Source organism: Myodes glareolus, chromosome 4 (genome assembly GCF_982192425.1).
Source record: "Myodes glareolus chromosome 4, mMyoGla1.1, whole genome shotgun sequence".
Classification (NCBI taxonomy): domain Eukaryota; kingdom Metazoa; phylum Chordata; class Mammalia; order Rodentia; family Cricetidae; genus Myodes; species Myodes glareolus.
The window spans coordinates 121,349,855-121,371,424 of record NC_142029.1 but is presented as its reverse complement, the minus strand read 5'-3'; the positions used below and the strand labels follow the sequence as shown (position 1 = coordinate 121,371,424).

At 38.6% G+C, this 21,570-nt stretch overlaps 1 protein-coding gene across 1 annotated transcript in view; it reads left to right on the top strand.

Annotated features, from left to right (window-relative positions):
• Gucy1a2 (guanylate cyclase 1 soluble subunit alpha 2) overlaps window positions 1-21,570 on the top strand; it is a 331,775-nt gene that overhangs the window by 34,982 nt on the left and 275,223 nt on the right. The window contains exon 2 of the mRNA XM_087905901.1: window positions 9,586-9,647. Coding sequence (XP_087762027.1) covers window positions 9,586-9,647 — 62 coding nt within the window. The remainder of the gene's footprint in view (window positions 1-9,585; window positions 9,648-21,570) is intronic.

The window sequence follows — 21,570 nt, the reverse complement described above, 5'->3', positions numbered from 1 at the left end:
GTTTACTTTTTTTATTATACATTTTTAATTTTTATCCGAAAACACTCTTTCCACTTCCTCCCCTCCTCCCAATACCCTCCCGCTCCCCCCACTCCCTCTCCTCCTTCCTCACCATTCCCAAGAGCAGTCAGGGTTTTCTGTCCTGTGGGGAATCCAAGTTTCTCCCCCCTCCCTCCAGGTCCAGGAAGGTGAGCATCCAAACAGGCCAGGATCCCAAAAAACCAGTCCATGCAGACGAAACAAGACCCAGTGCCATTGTCAATGGCTTCTCAGTCTTCATTTGGACCTCGGGGGCTCAGTCAGCCCCCATGTCAGCCACATTCAGAGAATCCAGTTTGATCAAATGCTTGTTCAGTCCCAGTCCAGCTGGCCTTGGTGAGCTCTCATTCGGTCAGTCCCCTTGTATCAGTGGGTGAACGCACCCTTTGCGGTCCTGACTTCCAGTGCTCCAATGTGGGTCTCCGTCTCTATCTCCATCCATCGTCGGATGAAGGCCCCCTCTGATTTTGCTTTCCTTGCTCACGATCTCGCTCCCTCTGCTTCTCATTTGGACCTAGGGAGTTAAGTCCAGTGTTTCAATATGTGTCTCTGTCTCTATCTCCATCCATCGCCAGATGAAGGTCCTGTGGTGACGTGCAAAATATTTGTCAGTATGGTTATGGGCCAAGACCAATTCAGGCACCCTCTCCTCTTCTGCCCAGAGTACAATCTGGGGACCTCTCCTTGGGCCTGGGAACCCCTCCAGAATCAAGTCTCTTGCATACCCTAAAATGGCTCCCTTAGTTGAGATATAAACTTCCCTGCTCCCATAACCATCCTTCCTCCCTCCCCCCTCCCATTCCCCCAAGCCATCTCCAATCCTCCCCCTCTCCCTAGCCATCTTCCCTTACTTCCATCCCCCCCCATGCACCCGAGTTTGCCTGGCAATCTTGCCTAATTCTAATATCCAGGAGGATAACTATATGATTTTCTTCAGGTTCACCTTCTTATTTAGCTTCTCTAGGATCACAAATAATAGACTCACAGACCTTTAACTATGGCTAGAATCTACTTATGAGTGAGTACATAGCATATTCCTCTTTTTGGGTCTGGGTTACCTCACTCAGTAAAGCGTTTTCTTTTTCCATCCATTTGCATGCAAAATTCAAGATGTCATTGTTTTTTACCGCTGAGTAAAACTCTAATGTGTATATGTTCCACACTTTCTTTATCCATTCTTCCATTGATGGGCATCTGGGTTGTTTCCAGATTCTGGCTATTACAAATAATGCTGCTATGAACATAGTGGAATAAATGCTTTTATAGTATTATTGAACATCTTTTGGGTATATTCCCAAGACTGGTATTGTTGGATCCTGAGATAGGTTTATTCCCAGTTTTCTGAGAAACCGCCACACTAATTTCCAAAGTGGTTGCACAAGTTTGCATTCCCACCAACAATTGGTGAGTATTCCCCTTTCTCCACATCCTGTCCAGCATAAGTTATCATTAGTGTTTTTGATAGCTGCCATTCTGACAGGTGTAAGGTGGTATCTAAGAGTTGTTTTGATTTGCATATCCCTGATAGCAAAGGAAGTTGAACATGTCCTTAAGCTTCTTTTGGCCATTTGAAATTCTTCTGTTGAGAATTCTCTGTTTAGTTCAGTACACCACTTTTTAATTGGGTTATTTAGAATTTTAATGTTTAATTTCTTGAGTTCGTTATATTTTAGAAAACATTCCTTTGTCTGATGTGGGGTTGGTGAAGATTTTTTTCCCATTCAGTAGACTGCCTTTTTGTCTGTGTTCTTTGCTTTACAGAAGCTTCTCAGTTTCAGGAGGTCCCATTTATTTATTGTTGCTCTTATTGTCTGTGCTACTAGGGTTATATTTAGGAAGTGGTCTCCTGTGCCCATGCATTGAAGGCTACTTCCCACTTTCTCCTCTATCAGGTTCAGTTTCATTGGGTTTATATTGAGGTCTCTAATCCATTTGAACTTGAGTTTTGTGCATGGTGATGGATATGGATCTATTTTCCTTCTTTAACAGGTTGACATTCAGTTATGCTAACACCATTTGTTGAATATGTTTTTGTTTTTCCATTGTATAGTTTTAGCTTCTTTGTCAAAAATTAGGTGTTCATAGGTGTGTGGATTAATATCTGGGTCTTCAATTTGATTACATTGGTCAATGTCTCTGTTTTTATGCCAATACCAAGTTGTTTTTATTACTGTAGCTCTGTAATAGAGCTTAATATCAGGGATGGTAATATTTCTGTCATTTCCTTTATTTCACAGGATTGCTATGGCTATCCTGGGTTTTTTGTTTTTCCATATGAAGTTGATTATTGTTATTTCTTGATCTGTGAAGAATTGTGTTGGGTTTTGATGGGGATTACATTGAATCTATATATTGTATTTGGTAGGATTGCCACTTTTACTCTGTTGATCTTTCTTATCCAAGAGCATGGGAGATCTTTTTATTTTCCGGTATCTTCTTCAATTTCTTTCTTCAAAGACTTAAAATTCTTGTCAAATAGGTCTTTCACTTCCTTGGTTAGTGTTATCCCAAGATATTTTATGTAATTTGTGGCTATTGTGAAAGGTGATGTCTCTCTGATTTCCCTCTCAGCTTCTTTATCCTTTGTATATAGAAGGGCTACTGATTGTTGTTTTTTTTTTAATTGATCTTGTATTCTGCCACTTCACTGAAGTATTTATCAGCTGTAGGATTCTCTGGTAGAGTTTCTGGGGTCATTTATGTACACTATCATATCATCTGCAGATAACTAAAGTTTGACTTCTTTTTCAATTTGAATCTCCTTGATATTCTTATGTTGTCTTGTTGCTATTGATAAAACTTCAAGAACATGTTGAAGATATATGTTTAAAAGGAGTGGCAGGCTGTGTCCTGCCATCTGGCTCCTGGCTAGCTTTTTCCGAAATAATTACAAGGAAACTGTATTTTTTTAAACACTGTTTTGCCCATTAGGTTTAGCCTCTTTTTGGCTAAATTTCATCCAATGCTTTTCCAACATCTAATGAAATGATTGTATGTTTTTTCTTTCAGTTTATTTATATGATGGATTACATTGATAGATTTTCATATGTTGAACCAGCCCTGCATCTCTGGGATGAAGCCTACTTGATCATAATGGATAATTTTTTGATGTGTTCTTGGATTTAGTTTGCCAGTATTTTATTGAGAATTTTTGCGTCGATGTTCATGAGTGAGATTGGTCTGTAATTCTCTTTCTTGGTTGAGTCTTTGTGTGGTTTTGGTATCAGGATGACTGTAACATTATAAAAAGAGTTTGACAATGACCCTTCAGTTTCTATTATGTGAAACACTTTGAGGAGTATAGGTATTAGCTCTTCTTGAAAGTTCTGGAAGATTTCTGTATTGAAGCCATAGGCCCTGGGCCTTTTTGGGGGGGGTTTGATGCAGCTTCTAACTCCTCATGGCTTATAGGTATATTTAAATTGCTTACCTTGTCTTGATTTAATTTTGGTAGATGGTTTCTATCTAAAAAGTTGTCCATTTCTTTTAAATTTTTCAATTTTGTGGAGTACAGATTTTTGCAGTAGGACCTAATGATTCTCTGAATTTCCTCAGTGACTGTTGTTATGTCTCCCCTTTCATTCTGATTTTGTTAATTTGGATATTCTCTCTTTGCCTTTTGATTAGTCTGGATAGGCATTTGTCAATCTTGTTGATTTCCTCAAAAAACCAGCTCTTTGTTTCATTGATTCTTTGTATAGTTTTCAGTATTTCTATTTTGTTGATTTCAGCCCTCAATTTGGTTATTTCCTGTCTTCTATTTCTCCTGGGTGAGACTGCTTCATTTGTTCCAGATTTCAGGCATTCTGTTAGGTTGCTGATATGAGCTTTCTCCATTTTCTTTATGTGGGCACTTAGTGCTAAGAACTCTTAGCCCTGCTTTTGTAGTGTCCTATATGTTTGAATATGTTGTGTTCATTGAATTCAAGGAATGTTTTAATTTCTTCCTTTAATTCTTCCTTGACGCAAGGGTAGTTCAGTAGTTGATTGTTCAGTTTCCATGAGTTTGTAGGCTCTCTGGGAGTAGTATTGTTGAATTCTAACTTTACTCCATGGTGGTCCGATAAGACACAGCGGATTACTCCATTTTTTTTTTTGGTATCTGTGGATGTTTTCTTAGTTACCGAGTATGCGATCAGTTTTAGAGAAGGTTCTATGAGGTGCTGAAAAGAAGATATATTCTTTTTTGTTTGGGTAGAATGTTCTATAGATGTCTGTTAAGTACATTTGATACATTACATCTGTTATTTACATTGCATTCTCTTATTTCTCTGTTAACTTTCTATCTGTTTGACCTGTCCACTGTTGAGAGAGAAGTGTTGAAGTCTCCTATTATTAGTATGTAGGATTTGATGTGCAATTTAAGTTTTAGTAATGTTTCTTTTACAAATATGGGTGTTCTTTTAGTAGGGGCGTAGATATTCAGGATTTAGAGTTCATCTTGATGAATTATTCTTGTTATAAGTATAAAGTGTCCTTTTCCATCTCTTCTGATTGATTCTAGTTTGAAATCAGATAACCACAAACGCTTGTTTCTTATGTCCATTAGATTGGAAAACCTTTTCCCAACCCTTTACTCTGAGGTAGTGTCTGTCTTTGAGGTTGAGGTGTGTTTCTTGTAAACAGTAGAATCCTGGATCCTGTTTTCATATCCATTCTCTTTGTCTGTGTCTTTTTATAGGTGAATTGAGACAATTGATATTAAACGATATTAATGATCAGTTGTTTTTAACTCTGGTTATCTTTCTTTAGTAGTATTTGTGTGTTTCCCTTCTTTGGGTCATGCTGGTGGGGGGGTTATCTGATGTCTGTGTTATTTTGGGTGTATAAGTGGTTTGGGTCTGTGTTCTGTTAATTATATTTTAAATAAATACTGATTGGGCAGTAGCCAGGCAGGAAGTACAGGCGGGACAACCAGACAGGATGTAGAGTCAGGTCAATGATAACAGAAGAATTCTTGGAAGAGGACGAAGTCATGACCCGACCACAGAAGAAGCAAGATGTGACTGCCCTGCTGAATAAGGTACTGAGCCACATGGCTAATACATGTAAGAATAATGAGCTATAAAAGTTATAAGAGTTAATAAGAAGCCTGAGCAAATGGGCCAATCAGTTTATAACTAATGTAGACCTCTGTGTGATTGCTTTGGGACTTAAAGATTGTGAGAACTGGGCAGAACAGAAACCCTAACAACAAATGGGTTTTCCTTCTAGTACTTTCTGTAAGGCTGGGTTTGCGGCTCTGTATTGTTTAAATCTGTTTCTGTCATTGAATATCTTGTTTTTTCCATCAATGGCGAATGAAACCTTTGCTGTATATAGTAGTCTGTGCTTGCATCAGTGGTCTCTTAGTGTCTGCAGAACATCTATCCAGGACCTTCTGGCTTTCATGGTTTCTATTGAGAAGTCAGGTGTAATTCTGATAAGTTTACCTTTATATGTTATTTGACCTTTTTTTTGCAGCTCTTAATATTCTTTCTTTGTTCAGTATGTTTTGTGTTTTGATTATTATATGGTAAGGGAATGTTGTTTTTTTTGATTGAGTCTATTTTGGTGTTCTGTAAGCTTATACCTTCTTAGGGTTATCTTTCTTTAGGTTGGGAAAGTTTTCTTCTATAATTTTGTTGAATATATTTTCTGGGCCTTTGAGCTGAAGTTCTCCTTCTACCTCTATTATTCTTAGGTTTGGTATTTTCATGGTGTTCCAGATTTCCTGAATGTTTTGTGTAAAAATTTGTTGGATTTAGTGTTTTCTTTGACTAATGGGTCTATTTCCTCAATAGTATCTTTAGCGCCTGAGATTCTTTCTTCTATCTCTTGTATTCTATGGGTTGTACTTATCTCTGTAGTTTCTGTTCATTTAGCCAGATTTTCCAGTTCCAGAATTCCCTTGGTTTGTGTTTTCTTTATTACCTCTATTTCAGTCTTCAAGTCTTGAACTGTTTCCTTCACCTTTTTGATTGTCCTTTTTGGTTTTCTTGGGTATCTTTGAGGGATTTATTTATTTCTTCCAGCTTTTTGTTTCTCTTCTCCTCCATTTTTTAAGGGAGTTTTTCACTTCCTCTTTAAAAGTCTCCATCATTTTCATAAAGTTACATTTGAAGTCATTTTCTTCTACATCTTTTCAGTTAGGATGATCAAGTCTTCCTATTGTGTGTCTGCTGGGTTCTGGTGTTACCATGTTGCTTTTTCAGATGGTGAAGGAATTCTTGCATTGGTGCCTCTCCATCTCTTCCTTCAAATGAAGCTGGTAGTGTCTTGGCTTCTTGGTTCAATCCTTGCTGTGGCTGTCTCTTAGGTTTACTCAGTATTGGAGAAGGCTCTTAGGTCCACCCATTATTGGCGCAGGCTCTTAGGTTCACTCAGTATTGGCCTGGGCTGTGTAGCGAGATTCCATGGAGCTCACAGAGAGTAGTGGGTTGGGGGAGGGGTGGATAAATGGCTAGCAGGAATATTCCCTACTGGAAGCTAGAAATACCCAGCGAACTAGGGGGTGGCCCCTGGCTTTTCTCTCACATGGAGGTTTAGGGAGTGGGGTGTCTGCTGCCACAGGACAGCTGCCGACTCACCTCTTAGGCCCACCCAGTATTGGCTTGGATTATGTAGCACGATTCCACAGAGGTCATAGGATAGTAACTTTTCAACATCTTGGACTTGTGTTATACACACACAGACACACACCCTTATGTATTTTTCATGAGATTTTTTAAATTTGGAAGGAAGGAACCATGTTTTACTGTTTGACACAAGCACTTAATGATTTAATTATAAACTTTTGTTTATAATAAATTTATTATGTGCCAGGGATATTGATTTATTTCATAAATTTTCCATAAAAGTGCTATACACATATGAAAATGCTTGTTTTATTAGGTTTAAGAAACTGCTGTAGTATATTTAGCTAATAAATCAGACTTTGATTTTGAACTAAGTTTAACATTAAAGTCAAAATAGAAGCATGTTTCTAAATTGATTTTTAAAGGCAAAGAAGAATATGTTAGAGAAATGGTACTTTACCCCATTTTCTATGCTGAGTTGCATCATTAGCACACATGAACATATAATGATGTTAAAATTTATCTGTGAGTATGAATGTGTGTTTGTGTGTGGTGTAAGCTTGTGCTACAAGCATATGTATTTGTGTGTGTGTGTGTATGTGTGTGATATAGGCATGTATGTGTGTGGTGCATTGTATTTGTGTATGTCTGTTGTACAGACATATATGTGTGTTTAGTGCAAGCATGTGTGGTACAGTCATTTATGTGTGTTATACAAGCAGATGTGTGTGCATGTATGTGTGTTTCAGGCATGTATGTGTATATATGTGTGGTGCAGGCATATTGGGGGGTGTGGTACAGGCCTGTGTGTATTTGTCTGGGGGTATAGGCATGTGTATATGTGTGTGTGTAATGCAGGCATATGCATGTATATGTTGCAAAAGCATATGTGTGTGGTGTCGGTGTGTGTGTATGTATGTATGTATTTGTTTGTAACAGGAATGTGTGTATGTATGTATTTGTGTGTAACAGGTATACATGTATGCATGTGGTATAAGCATTGTGTGTGTGAATGTGTAATACAGGTTTATGTGTGGAGGCCAGAGGCCAAAGTCAGTTGTTGTGAGAGCCCGTTTGTTTGTTCTCGGCTGATGAACCCCAAAATAACCACACAGAAACTCTCTCAATTAAATCACTGCTTGGCCCATTAGCTCTAGTATTTTATTGGCTAACTCTTACGTATTAATTTAACAAATTTTTATTAATCTGTGTATCGTCATGAGGTTGTGGCTTACCTGGTAAAGTTCCAGTGTCTGTCTTCAGTGGGGCTACAGTCTTCTCCTGACCCTGCCTTCTTTCTCCCAGCATTCAGTTTAGTTTTCCCCACCTACCTATGTTCTTTGCTGCACAGGCCTAAGGCAGTTTCTTTATTAGCCAATGGTATTCACAGCATACAGAGGGGACTCCCACATCTGTAACATGAGGGGCCGGCTTGTTGGGGTATCTGTCTCACCCGGTACCCCACAGCCAGCAAGTCCCAAAGAAAATCAATCACACAGAGATCTCTATAAGTTATAAAGCTGATTGGCCTATTAAGTCAGGCTACTTATTAGCTCTTATAACTTATGTTACCCCATTATCCTTATCTACGTTAGCACATGGCTCAGTACCTTTTCCAGTGGGGCAGCTTACATCTTTCCTCTCTGGTGGTCTGGGCAGAACTGCAGAGGGAGATTCCTGCTTCCCTACGCTCACTCAGTCCACTTAATACATCTCTTCTCATTTGCCTTTCCAGGGAGATCCAGGTATCCCCCTTTGAACCCTCGTTGTTACCTAGTCTCTCTGGGTCTGTGGATTGTAACATAGTTATCCTTTGTTTTAAAGATTCACTCTTTTACTATTGAGAATTTAGTTCTTATAACATCCTAAAAAAAAAAATCAATGTTCTGAGATATTTACATCCCATTTTCTTGTATGTATGGGCTCTCTGAACAGGGTCCCCTGTTTACATAAATCTGAGACTAAACTGTCTTGGCCTGCCTTTGGGCTTTCTCTTTTAAAGACATGAATATTAAGTTAGGAGCAGTTTCCAGCCCTTGGCCTGGAAGTTGCATTGCTCTGGACTCCAAATCCCAGCATGCCAGTTCCTGACCCCTCCCTTGGTGGGGGTCAGGATCACTCCCACAGGGTATTTTAGTGGTCTCCTAGAGAAGAAACACATGGTTTTTGGGTCTGCATGGGTTCCCTGCTGTCCTGTCTCCCCGCCATGCACTTGACTACCCGAGAGTGTCATTCTTAATAAAACGATGGGCATTTTGATTTGGTTTGACATGAGTTAATAGGATTTCTTGCGCGGGCAGACCTGCTCTATTCTTATCAATGAGGGCACAATCCAAAGCAGTTGTGGCCCCTCCATGAGACCCGAGAACAATCCTCTACTTGGTACTTCTTGGGACTGACTTGAAGTATTACTGATGGAGATCTGGGTCACTGCTTCCCATCTCACCCTGTCCATACTTTGAGTCCGATTAGACACAAATCTCATGGGAAAAGAAAAGTTCATTAAGCTTAAAATATATAATTATAGAGCTGACAATTTTAACTCATCTTACTGTTACTTCTGGATTACCATTGCAAGTCTCATTATAACATGAAAGAACAAATGACCTTTCACCTGGTCATTATTTTACAGGGATTATGCACAATACCTAGGAAGTACTGCAAGCCATGTTCCTGCAGTGCCATTCCCCATTTCTTGCAAACCCTCCATTGCACTCACTGAGTTTTTTATTGAATACTTATTAATAGTTCATTAAAAGAACAAAAATTTGAAGTAGTGGTGCAAAAATACTATTGTACTCAACATTGGGAAACAGGGCAATTTCTGAATGCCTAATTTAGTTGTTCTGGGGGAAATATATGGCTAGATGTAAAATGAATTAGTACTGTAAAGTAGCAGCTTTTATGAGATAAATCCAACTATTCTCATTGACTGTGCATCACACTGATGAGCTGATGATGTGTTTTCATTCTTGTTACCACAATGCAGCCTCAGACTATACAGCTGACTCTGAAGAGGACATTGCAGTATTATGAGCATCAAGTTATCGGGTAAGTAGAAATGCATTTTGACTATGGAACAAATTCAAAGTGATTTCTCAAGTGCAGCATTTCAGCTTTCTAGTTAGTGTGCTCTTAAAGTCAGCCTTATAATGTCTATTTTTTTATATTATTTATTAAAAATTTCCACCTCTTCCCCACCTCACCCCTCTCTCTAGTCTTAAGAGCATCAGGGTTCCCTGCCCCATGGGAAGTCCAAAGTCCTCCCCCATCCATACAGGTCTTTAAAGGTGAACACCCAAACAAACCAGGCTCCCACAAAGTTAGTCCATGCAGTAGAAATAAATCCCAATGCCATTGTCCTTGGCTTCTCAGTCAGCCTTCTTTGCCAGCCACGTTCAGGGTGTCCATTTTGATCACATGCTTCATCGTTCCCAGTCCAGCTGACTTTGGTGAGCTCCCATCAGATCAGTCCCACTGTCTCAGTGGGTGGACGCACCCCTTGTGATCCTGACTTCCTTGCTCACATTCTCTCTCCTTCTGCTCCTCATTTGTACCTAGGGAGCTAAGTCCAGTGCTCCAATGTGGGTCTCTGTCTCTATTTCCATCCATCGCCAGATGAAGGTTCTATGGTGATATGCAAGATATTCATTAGTATGGTTATGGGACGAGGCCAGTTCATGCACCCTCTTCTCTGCTGGGGATCTCTCCTTGAACCTGGGACCCCCTCCAGAATCAATCTCTTACAAACCCTAAAATTAATGTCTGGTTTTTAACATATAGTCTGGGACTGACTACATCTTGTAGTGATGTCCTTTGGCTCATTTGTATTTAATTGTTTAAAATGAAAATGAAATTCTTTCCCCCAAAACCCCCTTCCTAATGTTCTTATCTTCCATTTGCTAAACTGAATCTCATAATTTTCCTTTATGGGAATCTCATAATTTTCTTTTATGGGAAGATTAAGGGAAGGATTGCTGATACTATATGGGAGACCATGAATGGGCTTTTGAATCCTTCCATAGAGTTTGGCTGAAAGCACACTTTAAGGATAAGTCTTGGTTTGGCCAGGGTCATATGCTGCATGTTTTTCTCTATTATTTCGTATTTCTACAAATAGTTTTGATAATTGTGTGTGTCAAGAATTCCTTACATCAAAAAGTAAGAAATCAAGGCTTCACCAGTACAAGAAACTTTTAATAAATAATGGTTATATTAAAAACAAAATCAAAGATAGATGTCATGGTTAAGTAATATGATTTCAGTGAAAGTATTTTGTAGACAGGAACTCCAAATAAACCTTAAGTACATTTTTGATTGCTCATAGTAGACAACAGCTGAGCAATTACCAAAAAATTAAATTTACTTTTTTGAGTAATTTACCTTTTCATGTCAAATCAATTAACATTAGAAGCAATGGATATTGTCACTATACCTTGTTAGTATTCTCTATATACTAGTAATTTTCAAAATATTATCCTTTTATATTATGGTGATCAGGAATAGATTTTGGGACATTAGGATATAATGTGATAAAAAAAAACCAGAAGAATAGAAGAATGGAAAGTGAGTTCAACACCTAGCATAATACCATGATCTTTAACCACTTGAATATTATGATGATTGTTTTCTTAGTGGAAATTGCTTTGACACTTTGACATATTAATTTTCAGGAGTGCAGTGCTAGAGAAAACCTTTAAGTATATGAGATGACTTTTAATTTGATGCCATTAGAGATTTAAAATAATTTATCCTAATGTAGCTAAATAATGCTAAGTTAATGTTTCCTCTTACCTTCTAAAATAAAGCTCACTGTTATTGAGTTTGTGACCTTCAAAGTGTGCTATGTATATCAACTTAGTTCTTATACTTAAAATAACTTGTTAACTGTGGTAAATATTGTGTATCTATTATTGTTATTATTATTACTATATTTTATGATAATATCAATCTTCAAACTCAGAGATTTGTTTTGGGAATTATGAATGCTGTCTTTGTTTTGGAATCAACAAATTATTGAAATTCTCTCATTTGTGAACTGAGCTGTCTCAGGGACAAATTGGGAGTTGAACTCTTGTACTATCATTTAAATAGATAATTAATCTCCTTGTGATAGAACAGTCTTTGGTAATTAGTGGGATAGAGTTCCCTTTTATCTACCTGCCTTAACTGTCTTATCCATCTCTGTTGACATTGCCTGGGGTGCTTCTATTTTTTTTTGTTGTTGTTAAATGGTCTTTTCTTAATTCTGTTTATTTTGTCCAACACAGTATAAGGACTATGGATAATTTGACTGTAACAAGGTGTCTTTATGTCATATCTGATTAAAAGAGAACTATCAACCTGTTTTACTGCCCATCTTCTAGGATGTGGACCACTAATGCCTTTATTTGCTTTGATGGTTATGGAGACTAGAGAGCTAATTGGCTATACTCTCACTTTTCTTGCATTTCTGGATTTTATCTTCCCTTCTTCCTATCTCCTTTATCAAATTGCTTGCCTTTTCAACTTTCTTTTTTTGACTTTAAGACTGTTCTTTATTTCTCTGTACAAAACTGAAAAAGGAGAAAAGTCAGTATCATTAACACTGGGACTAATGTGTTCACACCTATGTGTTGTTGTTCTTCCCACAACACAGTTTAGGGCCTTTTATCTCTAACTGTGAAGTGATGTGTTTGTTACAGTCAAGGGAATTTCAGGCAAAGGAGAATAAGTACTAGCAAGCACTATTTTCCATATTTTTGGAAAGAGATGACTAAGAAGAAAATTATTTTCCCACTTTCTGAAAACTATGCTTTCTATAGTCTTGTATTGAAGCAAATTAACATTTAGATACCACATATAGAAATGCTAAAGGAGGAGAGATGACAGAGTGTATTTATGGGCTCTTTTTATTTTCTCAATATGGATTCAGTGGCTGATCTATTTTCCTTCTTCTTTCCCTAAAACTTTGCCATTTTATCTGCTTTTTATATCAACACCTGGAGTTGTATACACTCTTCTTTGAATTCTTATACAAGCTGCCCATAGAAAATGCTGAAGGTCTTTTCTTTACTCCCAAAACCTAGCATTAGACTCAAGGAGATATGTTCAAAGGATCACAAAGAATATGGAACTTCTTATTGTACAATAAGATAACCTCTCCACCACAGGTGCTTTATTTAAATATTTATTCTATGGCCTAATTTATCCCTTCCCTTGTTCATATATTTATTCACAGAGATCATTTGTGTTGGAAAAAATGAATAGTAAAATAATTTATTCATGCTATGTGATAAATCTCTTTCTCTACTTTCACCATCATCTCTTACTGAGAGATTTTGATTTGGTTTTCTGGCTTCTTTTCAAAGCCTCCTCTACTTGAGTTTTTATCACAGAAACATGATTTAAAAATTACTTGAAGTCAGTGGTTCTTAAACATTACTCTGCATTAGAATTACTTTGTAAATACATATGTATGCACACACAAACACACACTTATAAAAGAAAATGTATTAGATTGGCTTATATAATCAGAAGCTGAATAGTCTCACAGTGGTTTGTTGAACACTGGAGTAAAACCAGTATCTGGACAGTCTCAGAAACTCTAAGGTACAGAAAGAGAAGACCAATAAAGTCCCCAGTGTGATGCTAGAGATCTGGAAGCCCTCTTGGAGAGTCTGATATGTAAGTGTGAATTTAAAAGCTAATGAATCCATGAGACTCCTAACAATGGTAGCAAGGGCTATTCCTAAGTTTGGTTGGCTGGCTTTTGGGAACCTAGCCCTCATACTTGATAGCTTTGTCCAGCCTTAATACAAATGGAAGTGTTTAACCTTACTGCACCTTGGTATTCCATGTTTTGATAGTCATGGGAGGCCCACTTCTTCTGAAATAGAAACAAAGGAGGAGTGGATTGAGGTATAGAGGGGTTGAGGGAGGTAGTGGGATGAGAAAAGTGAGGGAAAACGGAGGTTGTTATGTAAAATAAATAAATTAAATAGAAAGGCTGATGAATCTAGGGTCTAATGTCTGTAGGCAATGACAAGAGCAAAAGTTCATCGGCTTCAGAAGAGCTGAGCATATAAGAGTCTGCCAGCCTGCCTCTTTTATTAATTAATTAATTAATTTATTAAAAAATTTCCAGCTCCTCTCCTCCACCCATTTCCCAACCACTCCCCCAACTCCCCCAACTCCCCCTCCTTCTCCAGTCCTAAGAGCAGTCAGGCTTCCCTGACTTGTGGGAAGTCTAAGGTTCTCTCCCTCCATCCAGTTCTAGGAAGGTGAGCATCCAAACAGACTAGGCTCCCACAAAGCCATTCCATGGAGTAGAATCAAAACACAATGCCATTGTCCTTGACTTCTCAGTCAGCCCTCACTGACAGCCACATTCAGAGAGTCCAGTTTGATCACATGCTCGTTCAGTCCCAGTCCAGCTGGTCTTGGTGAGCTCCCAATCAGTCACACTGTCTCAGTGGGTGGACGCAGCCCTCACGTTCCTGACTTTCTTGCTCATGATCTCTCTCCTTCTGCTCCTCGTTTGGACCTTGGGAACTCAGTCCAGTGCTCCAATGTGGGTTTCTGTCTCTATTTCCATCCATCACCAGATGAAGGCTTTATGGTGATATGAAAGATATTCATCAGTGTGGCTATAGGATAAGGCCAGTTCAGGCACCCTGTCTTCAGCTGCCCAAGAAACAAGCTAGGGACATCTCCTTGGAAACCTGGGAACCCTTCTAGAGTCAAGTCTATTGCAACCCTAAAATGGCTCCCTTAATTAAGACATTTACTTCCCTGCTCCCATATCCACCTTTCCTCCATCCCAACCATTCATTTCCCCAAGTTCTCCCCAATCCTCCATTTCTACTTCTCTCTTCTCATCTCTCCTTACTCCCACTCCACACCCACCCCTGTGCTCCCAACTTTTGCCTGGCAATCTTGTCTATTTCCAGTATCCAGGAGTATAACTATATGTTTTTCTTTGGGTTCACCTTCTTATTTAGCTTCTCTAGGATCACGAATTATAGGCTCAAAGACCTTTAATTATGGATATAATCCACTAATGAGGGAGTACATACCATATTCCTCTTTGGGTCTGGGTTATCTCATTCAGTAAAGTGTTTTCTATTTCCATCCATTTGCATGCAAAAATTAAGATGTCAATTTTTTTAACCGCTGAAAAAGTATATATGTGCCATACCTTCTTTATCCATTCTTCTATTGAGGGGCAACTAGGTTGTTTCCAGGTTCTGACTATACAAATAGTGCTGCTATGAACATAGTTGAACAAATGCTTTTGTGGTATGATAGGGCATCTCTTGGGTATATTCCCAAGAGTGGAATTGCAGGGTCCTGAGGGAGGTTGACTCCCAGTTTCCTGAGAAACCGCCACACTGATTTCCACAGTGGCTGCACAAGTTTGCATTCCCACCAACAATGGATGAGAGTTACCCTTACCACACATCCTTTCTAGCATAGGCTATCAATGGTGTTTTTGATTTTAGCTATTCTGACAGGTGTAAAATGGTTTCTCAAAGTGGTTTTGATTTGCATTTCCCTGATCGCTAAGGAGGTTGAGCATGACCTTAAGTGTCTTTTGGCCATTTGTACTTCTTCAGTTGAGAATTCTCTGTTCAGTTCAGTACCCCATTTTTTAATTGGGTTAATTAGAGTTTTAACGTCTAGTTTCTTGAGTTCTTTGTATATTTTGGAGATCAGACCTTTGTTTGATGAGGGGTTGGTGAAGATCTTCTCCCAGTCAGAAGGTAGCCTTTTTGTCTTAGTGACAGTGTCCTTTGCTTTACAGAAGCTTCTCAGTTTCAGGAGGTCCCTTTTATTCATTGTTTCTCTTATTGACTGTGCTACTTGGGTTCTACCTAGGAAGTGCTCTCCTGTGCCCATGTCTTGTAGACTACTTCCCACTTTTTCTTCAGTTAGTTTCAATGTGGTCAGATTAATCCATTTGGTCTTGAGCTTTGTGCATGGTGATAGATACGGATCTACTTTCATTCTTCTACATGTTGACATCCAGTTATGCCAGATCCATTTGTTAAAGATGCTTTCCTTCTTCCATTGTATACTTTTAGCTCCCTTGTCGAAAATCAGGTGTTCATAGGTTTGTGGATTACTGTCTGGGTCTTTGATTCAATTCCATTGGCCAACATCTCTGTTTTTGTGCCCAAACCAAGGTGTTTTCATTACTGTAGCTCTTTAAATAGAGTTTGAAGTCAGGAATGGCAATGCCTCTGGAAGTACTTTTATTATATAGGATTGTTAGGGCTATCCTGTTTTTTTTTTCCATATAAAGTTGATTTTTGTTCTCTCAAGGTCTGTGAAGAATTTTGTTGGGATTTTGATGGGGATCGCATTGAATCTATAGATTCCTTTTGGTAGAATTGACATTTTGACTGTATTGATCCTCCCAATCCAAGAGCATGGGAGATCCTTCCATTTTCTGGTATCCTCTTCAATTTCTTTCTTCAAAGACGTAAAGTTCTTGTCAAATAGGTCTTTCACTTACTTGGTTAGAGTTATCCCAAGATATTTTATGCTATTTGTGGCTATCGTGAAAGGTGAAGTTTCTCTGATTTCCCTCCCTGCTTCTTTATTTTTTTGTGTATAAGAGGGCAACTGATTTTTTTGAGTTGATCTTGTAGCCTGCCACACTACTGAAAGTGTTTATCAGCTGTAGGAGTTCTTTGGTAGAGTTTTGAGGATTGCTTATGTACACTATCATATCATCTGCAAATAACGAGAGTTTAACTTCTTTCTTTCTGATTCGAATCCCCTTGATTCCCTTATGTTGTCTTATTGCTATTACTAGAACTTCAAGCACTATATTGAAGAGGTATGGGGAGAGTGGACAGCCTTGTCGTGTTCCTGATTTTAGTCGAATGGCTTTGAGTTTCTCTCCATTCAATTTGATGTTAGCGGTCGGCTTGCTGTAAATAGCTTTTATTATATTTAGGTATGAACCTTTTATCACTAACTTCTCCAAGATATTTAGGATAAAGGGGTGTTGAATTTTGTCAAATGTTTTTTCAGCATCTAATGAAACAATCATATTGTTTTTTTTCTCCAGTTTATTTATATGATGGATTACATTGAGAGATTTTCATAAGTTGAACCAGCCCTGCCTCTCTGGGATGAAGCCTACTTGATCATAATGACTAATTTTTTTGTATGTTTTCTTGGATTCAGTTTGCCAGTATTTTATTGTGAATTTTTGCATCGATGTTCATGAGTGAGATTGGTCTGTAATTCTCTTTCTTAGTTAAGTCTTTGTGTGATTTTGGTATCAGGTATCATAAAAAGAGTTAGGCAATGACTCTTTTGTTTCTATTTTGTGAAACACATAAGGAGTATAGGTATTAGATCTTCTTTGAAGTTCTGGTAGAATTTTGCATTGAAACCATTAGGTCCTTGGCTTTTTCTGGTAAGAAGGTTTTTGATGACAACTTTTAATTCCTTGTGACTTACAGGTCTATTTAAATTGTTCACCTGGTCTTGATTTAATTTTGGTATATAGTACTTATCTAAAAAATGTCCATTTCTTTTACATTTTCCAATTTTGTGGCATACAGGCTTTTTTACTAAGATCTAATGATTCTCTGAATTTCCTCTGTGTCTGTGGTTATGTCCCCCTTTTCATTTCTGATCTTGTTAATTTATGTGTTCTCTCTCTGTCATTTGGTTAGTTTAGATATGGGTTTGCCAATCTTGTTGATTTTCTCCAAGAACCAGCTTTTTGTTTCATTGATTCTTTGGATTGCTTTCTGTGTTTCTATTTTGTTGATTTCAGCCCTCAGTTTGAATATTTTCAGTCTTCTACTCCTCCTTAGTGAGTCTGCTTCTTTTTTTCTAGAGTATTTAGGTGTATGGTTAAGTCTCTAATGTGAGCTTTCTCTGTTTTCTTTATGTGGGCACTTAGGGCTATATACTTTCTTCTTAGCACTGCTTTCATAGTGTCCCATAAGTTTAGGTATGTTGTGTCTTTATTTTCATTGAATTCAAGGAAGGCTTAAATTTCTTTCATTATTTCTTCCTTGACCTAGGGGTAGTTCAGTAGTTGACTGTTTACTTTCCATGAGTTTGTAGGCTTTCTGGGTGTAGAATTTTTGTTGAATTCTAACTTTTTTCTATGGTTATCCGATAGTATACAGGTGGTTACTACAATTTTTTTTGTATCTGTGAATGTTTGCTTTATTACCGATTATGTGATCAATTTTACAAGGTTCCATGAGATGCTTTAAGAAGGTATATCCTTTTCTGCTCGGTTGGAATGTTCTATAGATGTCTGTTAAGTCCGTTTTATTCATTCCATCTTATTGTTCTCTTATTTCTCTGTTAACTTTCTGTCTGGTTGACCTGTCTATTAGTGAGAGAGGAGTGTTCAAATTACTCATTATTTGAGCGTGGGGTTTGATGTATGCTTTGAGTTCTAGTAATGTTTCTTTAACATATGTGGGTGCTCTTATATTAGAGGGTATAGATAATCAGGATAGAGTTCTTCCTGACAAATTGTTCCCGTTATGAGTATAAAGTGTCCTTCTACATCTCTTTTGATTGAATTTAGTCTGAAATTTATTTTGTTAGATATTACTATAGCCACACGGACTTGTTTCTTTGGTTCATTTGATTGGAAAACCTTTTTCCAACTCTTTACTCTGAGTTAGTGTCTGTCTTTGAGGTTGAGGTGTGTTTCTTTAAACAGCAGAATGTTGGATCCTGTTTTCATAACCTGTGCCTTCTTTTTTTTTTTTTAGTAAATTTTATTAAATTATAAAAGTTTCCATTTCCGCCCCCCCTCCCAACACCCTCCCACTCCCCCCACTCATCCCCTCCTTCCCCTCCGTCCCCCAGGGCAGTCAGGGTTTCCTGCCCTGTGGGAAGCTCCAGCTCCCTCCCCCTCCCTCCAGGTCCAGGAAGGCGAGCTTCCAAACAGACTGGATCCCCAAAATCCAGCATATGCAGAGGAAACAGGTCCCAGTGTCATAGTCAATGGCTTTTCAGAAAGACCCCGGGCCAGCCACAGTCAGAGAATCCGGCCAAATTCCGAGAATCTGGCTAGATCACGTCCTCGTTCAGTCCCAGTCCGACTGGCCCTGGTAAACTCTCATCAGATCCGTTCCCTTGTATCATTGGTTGATAGCATCCCTCGCAGTACTGATTTCGTCTTTCATGTTCCTCCTCCGTCCGCTCCCCCTCCGGACCTCGGGGGGCTCAATCCGGTGCTCCAATGTGGGCCTCCGACTGCATAGCCGTCCTTCGCCAGACGAAGGATCTATGGTGATAAGCAAAATATACATCAGTATGGTCATGGGCCACAGCCGATTCAGGCACCCTCTCCTCTGTCCAGAGAGCAATCTGGGGGATTTCTCCTTGGACCTGGGATCCCATATATAATCAAGTCTCCTGTAAACCCTAAAATGGCTCCCTTAGTTGAAATATATTGTTCCCTGATCCCATATTCATCCTACCTCCCTCCCCCCCCATCCCCGGCCACCAAGCTTTCCCCGTTCCTCCCCTACTCCCTTCTCTCTAGCCCTCTCCCCCTCCATCGACCCTCCCACCCCCCCATGCACCCGAGGTTACCTGGGACTCTTGTCTATTTCCTACCTCCTGGTGGATAGCTAAATAATCTTCATCAGGTTCGTCTTCTTATTTAGCTTCTCTAGGATCACGAATAATAGGCTCAAAGACCTTTAATTTTGGTTAGAATCCACTTATGAGTGAATACATACCGTGTTCCTCTTTTTGGGTCTGACTTACCTCACTCAGTAAAGCGTTTTCTATTTCCATCCATTTGCATGCAAAATTCAAGATGTCATTGTTTTTTACCGCTGAGTAAAACTCTAATGTGTATATGTTCCACACCTTTTTTAACCATTCTTCTATTGAGGGGCACCTAGGCTGTTTCCAGGTTCTGGCTATTGCAAATAGTGCAGCTATGAACATAGTTGAACAAATGCTTTTGTAGTATGTTAGGGAATCTTTAGGGTATATTCCCAAGAGTGGTATTGCTGGGTCCTGAGGGAGGTTGACTCCCAGTTTCCTGAGAAACCGCCACACTGATTTCCACAGTGGCTGCACGAGTTTGCATTCCCACCAACAATGGATGAGTGTTCCCCTTACCCCACATCCTCTCCAGCATAGGCTATCGTTGGTGTTTTTGACTTTAGCTATTCTGACAGGTGTAAGATGGTATCTCAAAGTGGTTTTGATTTGCATTTCCCTGATCGCTAAGGAGGTTGAGCATGACCTTAAGTGTCTTCTGGCCATTCGAAGTTCATCTGTTGTGAATTCTCTGTTCAGTTCAGTACCCCATTTTTTAATTGGGTTAATTAGAGTTTTAGTGCCTAGTTTCTTGAGTTCTTTGTATATTTTGGAGATCAGACCTTTGTCTGATGAGGGGTTGGTGAAGATCTTCTCCCAGTCAGAAGGCAGCCTTTTTGTCCTACTGACAGTGTCCTTTGCTTTACAGAAGCTTCCCAGTTTCAGTAGATCCCATTTATTCATTGTTTCTCTTATTGTCTGTGCTGCTGGGGTCCTACTTAGGAAGAGGCCTCCTGTGCCTAAATCTTGTAGACTACTTCCCACTTTCTCTTCTATCAGGTTCAAAGTGGACGGATTAATGTTGATGTCTTTAATCCATTTGGACTTGATTTTTGTGCATGGTGATAGATATGGATCTACTTTCATTTTTTTACAGGTTGACATCCAGTTATGCCAGCACCATTTGTTAAAGATGCTTTCCTTCTTCCATTGTATACCTTTAGCTCCCTTGTCGAAAATTAGGTGTTCATACGTTTGTGGGTTAATATCTGGGTCTTCTATTCGATTCCATAGGTCGACTTCTCTGTTCTTATGCCAATACCAAGCTGTTTTCAATACTGTAGCTCTATAATAGAGCTTGAAGTCAGGGATGGTAATGCCTCCAGAAGTTCTTTTATTGTATAAGATTGTTTTGGCTATCCTGGGTTTTTTGTTTTGCCATATAAACTTGATTATTGTTCTCTCAAGGTCTGTGAAGAAGTTTGATGGGATTTTGATGGGGATTGCATTGAATCTATAGATTGCTTTTGGTAGAATTGTAACCTGTGCCTTCTTATAGGCGAATTGAGTCCATTGATATTAAGTGATATTAATGACCATTGGTTGTTAACTCAGGTTATTCATTTATTTATTTATTTTTTTGGTGGTAGTGTTTGTGTGTTTCCCTTCTTTTTGTTGTACTGGTGGAGGATTGTCAGATGCCTGTGCTATTATGGATTTTGTTGGCTTCCTTGGTTTGTGGTTTTCCTTCTAGTATTTTCTGTAAGGCTAGGTTTTTGGGCTACGTATTGTTTAAATCTGTTTTTGTCCTGGAATATCTTGTTTTCTCCATCGATGATGAATGCAAACTTTCCTGAGTATAGTAGTCTGGGTTTGAATTTATGGTCTCTTATTGTCTGCAGCACATGTATCCAAGACCTTCTGCCTTTCTTGGTTTCCATTGAGAAGTCAGGTGTAATTCTGATAGGTTTCCCTTTATATGTTTCTTAACCTTTTCCCCTTGCAGTTCTTAATATTTTTTCTTTATTCTGTTTTTCTGTATGTTTTGTGTTTTGATTATTATATGGTGAGGGGATTTTTTTTGTGATCCAATGTATTTGGTGTTCTGTGTGCTTCTTGTACCTTCTAAGGAATATCCTTTTTTAGCTTGGTAAGGTTTTCTTCTATAATTTTGTTGGATTTATTTTCTGGGCCTTTGAGCTGTAATTCTTCTCCTTCTTCTACCCCTATTATTTTTAGGTTTGCTCTTTTCATGGTGTCCCAGATTTCCTGGATGTTTCATGTTAAGAATTTGTTGGATTAGTTATTCTCTTTAATCATTGAGTTTATTTCCTCTATAGTAACTTCAGCGTTTGAGATTCTTTCTTCTTCTCTTGTATTCTGTTGTTTATACTTGTATCTGTAGTTCCTATTCATTTACCCAGATTTTACGTATCCAGCC